Source organism: Delphinapterus leucas, unplaced genomic scaffold (genome assembly GCF_059928025.1).
Source record: "Delphinapterus leucas isolate spDelLeu-1000000601 "Yukka" unplaced genomic scaffold, BTC_Dleu_Yukka2 spDelLeu_asBTCV2_sq60, whole genome shotgun sequence".
In the NCBI taxonomy this organism is placed as follows: domain Eukaryota; kingdom Metazoa; phylum Chordata; class Mammalia; order Artiodactyla; family Monodontidae; genus Delphinapterus; species Delphinapterus leucas.
In genome coordinates this window covers 1183499-1190366 of record NW_028322269.1, presented here as the reverse complement: position 1 = coordinate 1190366, position 6868 = coordinate 1183499, and the positions used below count along the sequence as shown (strand labels likewise).

At 34.4% G+C, this 6868-nt stretch overlaps 1 protein-coding gene across 1 annotated transcript; it reads right to left on the bottom strand.

Moving 5' to 3' along the window:
* Window positions 1–4662: 4662 nt before the first annotated feature.
* Window positions 4663–6620, bottom strand: CABS1 (calcium binding protein, spermatid associated 1). The gene is given in 2 exon segments (XM_022561685.2): window positions 4663–4902; window positions 4905–6620. Coding segments are annotated over 2 exon segments (1185 nt in total). The 5' UTR covers window positions 5989–6620; the 3' UTR covers window positions 4663–4801.
* Between the last annotated feature and the right edge of the window lie 248 nt (window positions 6621–6868).

Here is a 6868-nt window from a genome sequence, read left to right as displayed (position 1 = left end):
GAAAGATATTTTTCAGAGATTTTGAAGTTAGCTCAACTGAAACGTTAGTAGCTGGAGGGCAGGTACAAACATTACACTTTTTTCTTGCTTTTTCTGGACATAAAAATGAGTAAAAATTGAGTACTGAGCCATTTGACATCAGTTAATATGCTTTTTACCACTAGACTAATAATTCTTCAAATGGTAAGAGAAAACATTTTGTGAGCCACAGTAATTATCTTGCTCAGAAGAAATGCACCATCTTTTGAGCAGTTTAATATGTGAGCATTGTAGTCATTTGACATTTGTTTTGATGTCAGTAGATTTTACTTTCCTTGGAAAATTGTCATTTTTCACCAGAAAGATGGAAAAACATCATATACTTACAGGTAGGAAGTCTATTTTTGGGTAATCGAATTTGTGATGATTTTCTTTCAAGTTAGCTGTTAACAATGTTATATCTTCTTGGCATTAATTCACCCAGTGATGACTTGAAGATCAGATGAGGACTTCCAGACTTTTTATCCTAAAGGTGAATTTGAGGGCACTGGACACAGTATTTCCTTGGTTATTTCTTTTTTGTTGTTGCTGTTCATATCTTAAATTTTTTTTTTAGGATAACTTATCCTTATTTTAGCACCCTAAAATCTAAATCAAGATAGAGTCCTAGATCTGTGTGCTTTTGCATATAAAGTAACTTTGTATACAAAGAGACTGAAACTTTAGAAAATAACTAGCTCATAGCTTCACATCCTGGTGTTTTAACCTGATTTGTTTATCTCTACAGCTTTGTCTTTCATCTGCACCAAGATATTTTTGAGTATGTTTAACTTCTGTTAAGAAAATTTTGATTAGTTTTAATTCTTAATTATGATTTTGATTAATTCTTACAGTGAGTAACCTGTAGATAGAGAGATTCTGTCTTAGGCATTTTTGTGTCTCTGTCAACTAGTCGACTTATGGGAATAAATTTAGGTGATAAATAATGCTTTTACTATGTTAGTATATATGAACTTCCTTTTCTTTTCTGACTATGTTATAAGTTACGTCTAATCCAAAATTCTATAGAATGAGAGAAAACGTGAGGATTCCAACTCGCAAGATTTGTTCTCATTAAAGAGAAGCAGCCAACTTGCCTAGAACAACTATCGACTGAGGCTGATACTAGAGCGTTCAGATTTCTACATAAAATTTTCATGTCACACAGTAGTGTGACATGTAGTTAAGCTTGTTCTTATTTTTATTATTTAAGCACAAGTTAAGCTTGTGCTTACTTTATTATTATTCTGGTTAATAAGGTAAATGGAATACATTGATAAACATTGGAATATACGGAATATTGGAATATATATTCTTATTGGTTTCTGCTATAGTTTGTCTCTCTGCCTCTTGCTTCCTCTACTATCCGCAACCTAACTTTTACTGTTTCATCAAAATAATATTTCTAAAACACAATTAACATATTAATCCCTTGCTTAAAACTTTTGACACTTCTCATTTTCACATCAGCATTTCTCAAACTGTTACACAGAGCATTAGTTACTAAAGAGATTTACTGGAGCTCTGTGAAAATATAGCTCCATGTACACTTAAACATATTCTCACTTAAAGACTCCAAAAAATTCACCCCAACGTTATCAATGTACTTTACCATGAAAATCTTTTGAACTCCTACAAAAAGCCCTATTAATTTTGGCAAAACTAACTCAGGAAATGTAAGCTGTTAGTTATGTGAAATTTTAACCCTAAATTGCTATACACATAGTGCAATATTTAATTTTATGTGTTAACTTGGCTAGATTATGGTGCCTAGTTGTTTGGTCAGGCACTAGTGTAGATGTTGCTGTGAAGGTGTTTTATAGATGTGATTAACAATCAGTTGACTTTAGCTAAAGCAGATTTAGCTTTCATAATGTGAATAAACCTCATCTAATCAGTTGAAGGCTTTAAAAGCAAAGACTTCTTAAAGTTTTAAGTTTCTTCAAAAAGAAGAAATTCTGCCTTGAGACTGAAATATTGAAACTCTGAGTTTCTAGCCTGGGGACTTGCCTTGTGGATTTTGGATTCAAAATGGCAATATCAACTCTTAACTCAATTTTCAGCGTATCAACCTGTGCTATGGAGTTGAAACTTGCCAGTCTCAACAGTTATAATAATCCAGTTTCTTAAAATAAATCTATCTATCATATATCTATCTATTTATCCATCCATCTATTTATCTGTCATCATTGGTTCTGTTTTTCTGGGGAACTCTAACTTATATACATGATCTGACAGTTTGATAATTTTTCCTTTTGTAAGGCTGTATCAGTCATTTTGATATACATGTTACCATTCTCTCTCAGCTCCACTGTGCTCTAACCTTTCTTCAATATTATTGAGCACACCAAGTTTTTTTATGCTTCTGGACCTTTGTCCTTGCCCCTCCCTCAGCTTGAAACCAGTGATACCCTTCTTGTCCTGGTAAACTCATTTTCATCTGTAAGTATCCAGTTTATACTATCTTTCCTCTGAGAGCATTCATAGCCTAATAAATGAAATCTTCGTTCACTATCTCATTTAACTCGTTCATTCAACAGATGTTTATTGAACTTCTATTGTGTTCAAAGCTCTCAGAATTGAGCAGTGGAAAAGAGGGATATGATCTCTTCCCTTAGGATGGGGTTATCAGATCTCTTTACTCAGGACACTCTAGTTTATGCCTCTTGTTTTGGAGTCATTATTAATAGTGCCTTCTTTCAGTCTCAGAAGTGTTCCAGTTTTGACGATAAATTATGTGATCATCCAAATATCCAACATATAAATGAGTAGGGAAGATAAACATTGTACAAACAGGTGTTATGGGTTGAATTGTGTCTTTTCTCCCACTCTCAAATATGTTGGAGTTTTAACTCCCAGAACATGTGAATGTGACCTTATTCAGATATGAGATCTTCGCAGATGTAACCAAGTTAAGATGAGGTCCTGCTGAATTAAGGGGCGTAATCCAATGACCAGTGTCCCAAAAGCAGGAGAAATTTGACACAGAGACACAAAAGAGAACATAATGTGATGAAGGAGACAGAGATTGTAGTGATATGTCTATAAGCCAAAGAAAGTCAACGATCACTATCAACCACCAGAAGCTAGAAAGAAGCAAGGAAAGATCCTCCCTCCTTAAACAAAGTCCCTGGAAGAAACTATAGCTGGAGTTTTTAAAATAATCATGCTTTTCAGCTTGCTTCCTATTTCAGTACTAAGGTTGATTTGAGGATAAAATGATTAAAACCTTTAATAGCTTTCAAATATACTCTGAATAGAATCCAGAATGTTCAACAAACACCGCATGATTTGCCTCCTGTCTACTTTTTCATTTCAACTTGTGTCATTTTCCAACTGAAGACACGTTCCAACCACATAGTCTGTTTATATTCTTGAATAATTTGAGCCATTTCTAGCCTCAGGGCTTTGGGCATGTAGTGTCCCCAACTCTCCACATTTTTCAATCTTTAGTTTAAATCTCACTTTCTCAGACACAACTTCCCTGGACTTGAATTTATGTGAAGCCTGAAGCTATAATCTCTTTATTATTATTATTATTATTATGATTGTATATCTAACATAATCTGTAGTTAGGCATTTACTTGTTTAACATTATTCTAGTCTATAGTCTATCTAATGGTGTAAATCCCTATCCCTCTCTGTCCACTTCCCACATATGTACCATTAACTTTCAACTAGTATTTTGGCATTGTTTTTCTTTTTTAAATATAATAAAATCATGAGTCCTTAAAGAATAATTCTATTCTTGGTATCCAGAGCTATTATTAAGTTATTCTTTAGACAAACAATGGAGTTTCATTTTACTCATATCTCTCTTAATTTGAGAATTCTGGTCTAGAATATCAATCACATTTACACACAGTAAACCAGTTGCTGTCAACAAGATTTATTTAAGAAAATTCAGCAAAGTGGAAACACACCAGTTTTAAAAGTTGGTATCAGAAAAGAATGAAGATGTATGTCCTTGAATTGCTAACCAAAAGTATAAGAAGAGTGCTGTATCAGTGCTTAAGACCTGAAAAATATTGACAAAAATTCAGGAAAGAAATTTTAAAGAAAAAATTAAATTGATTCACATGTTTATATACAATATTGTTTTTGACAAATGTACACATTTGTAAAATATCAGTTTTGCCTTAGTCTGCATCCAACATGAGCCAGGAACCCTGTAATATTTCTTATATTTATTACAAGTGGATGCTAAACAATTACTAAATAACCTTAATTCTTCTATGAGTGAGGACTGGAAATATATTTTTAATAAAAGAGAATCATTGGTTGCATACTAATAAAATATCTGTTTAGAATAAGCATTTAAGGTCTTTTAATACTACAATAATTGTTTTTGAGATACATTGTTAATTTGATTATCTTTGTCTCTTTAACTCACATTAAAATATGCTATTAAGGATAACTAAAATAAATAATCTAGATGCAGCAGGGAGTGAGTTTTCTTTATTGCTCTCTCTTAATACCCCTGAAGACTGAGATTAAAGATTTTATATTAAAATAAGTAATTATTGAATAACTCAATTAAACTTTGTGCTAGTAGGGGAACTCCTGTATTGCTGGGTTTTTAAAGTTTCCATAAATATATTGTGCTGTATGACCACTATTCTTAAACATCTGTATTTTCTAAGTTTTATACTTGCCTTAAATGCTCACATTCTTTCATTTATTAAGATTTTTGCTTGCTGGGCAAACTTCTTAGATGTTAAAACTAGCTATCTAGGCTATTGCACAATTCTCTGTGGCATTTTTGTTGTTCTTTTTATTGCTTTCAAATCAGGAACTCATATGGTTCTTCTTTCAGTAGTTTAAAGACACCCATTTCAGTTATGAAAGTGTCTTCCTTATGGTTTAGGGTATCTAGATCAGGGTAGTTCCTGACAGTGCTTCAGTGTCCTTTGTTACAGATTCCGTTCTATTATTTTCAGACAAATCTTTTGTCATAGTAGGTGAGTCTTCCATGCGGTTCATAGCTACTGATGCAGGGATAAAGAAATCATATCTGGATTCAACAGCAGTAAGAAAAACGGGATGGCTCTCTGCTTCATTTATCATATCTCTCTCCATCCAAACACTGACTCCATCTGTAGACTCTTCATCAGTTAGCAGAATATCTTCTGGGTTATCTTTTTCTCTTTCACCAGTGATAGTGAGTTCAAACACAGCGATGAACTTTTCCTCATCAGAATCAGTTAGTTTAGGCAAAGCATTGGGGTCATTTTCAGGAAGAATTAGGTCAATTTCAGTTATTTTCTCTTCTGTAAGGGTGATTATGTCTGGAATAGTGGTGAAGTTTTTTTCAGTAGCTGGAGCGATTTCAGCCTCAGGGATAGAGGAGTCAATGATATCAACAGCCTCATCAGCAGTGACATTGAACTTAACTGTGGAACTATAATTGTTACTACCAGGTTCACCCATTGTAGCTGGAAGGATAGGGGTATCAGCAATGCTGGCTGTGCTTTCCTTTAGTGTGCCAGAGACTTCAGGAGTTAGTGAGACATCTTCATACCCTGGGTCAATGGTATCCAAGAGAATATCTTCTTTTGCCATGTCAGTGTAAAAATCTATTAAGGAAATAGCAGCTGGTGATGATATATTACCAGTTTTCATGGGCATGAAGTTTTCAGTAATAGACCCATTAGTCATTGGATTTTTAGTGTCTGTCAGAGTGGCAACTTCTTTCTCCAAATGGGATTCAACTTCACGTTCTAATTTTAGTCTTTCCTTTGGAGCTGTAAGCTTGTTGCCTGTAGTTGTTGAAAAATCACTTTCTAGCACATAGTCATTTACTCAAGTAATGTGGTCTCCTTCTGAAGTAATAGTTGTTTCTGATTTAAGAATAGTGTTGTTAGCTCCAAAAAAAATGGTTGTTTCAGTTGTTGTCTTAGTGTTTTCTGTTGGAGGATGAGAATAAATTTTTGGCAAACCATCTTCAGCCATGGGACAAAGTGGCACCATGCACACTCAGAGGTCTTTCCCTGGGCTCTGTGGTATCCCTAGGCAGGAGAGTGGTGTTCTTTATAGTGACTGAAGCATTGGTCATCATGGTGATTGTTGCGTCAACCACAGGGCCAATGGCACTGGCTCTCCTTGGAGGTTGTTTCTGTGCTCTGATTGGGCACTGTTATGATTACTGGTATTAGATGAAAAGACAATAGAGTCCCCTCTGATTATGAAATCAACATTCACAGCCAAATAATACAATTGCAAGGAACTTGGGATTTACCATGTCTCTGTTTATAAGGGATATACTTTCCAACATGTGGCTAGTGTCACTTGAAACAGACATAGCAGAGTTTGCCAGGTACTTTATGGGTTTAGTGTCAATGGGGGAAACACCAGGAGCCATGGATTATCAGCATTAGTTTCAAGTTGCCTGTCTCTCAAGTAAGTAACAGTGTCTTTTTGAGATGAAGCATCTTCTCTTGAGCTTCATGTTATTTAAATGTCTAAAAAAATTAATGGCATTTTTGACAGTGGATGTAGCTGTGGAAGGTAATTAGGTAGCAGAGATTTCAGTTAGTTCTTTTCCTCAGAGAGGGAATTCTCACTTTTTCAGTAGGTATAATAAAAAAATATGTTACTGGCCTATTAAGGTCTTGGCAGTTTTCTTCTTCATTGTAATTGTTTTTCTTGAATTAACTTGAATAACAGTGAGATTATCAGGTTTTGTAGGTTTAATTTCTTTAGGAATGTTTTTCTGTAGAGAGTATTATTTCAACCCCAAATGGCTTTTCTGGCAGGGAGTTCATGTTATATGTCAAAATCCACCCAGAAACAAGATCAGGGTGTGGAATAACTGTATTAGCCTTAATAATTATATCCTCAATTTCAGAGG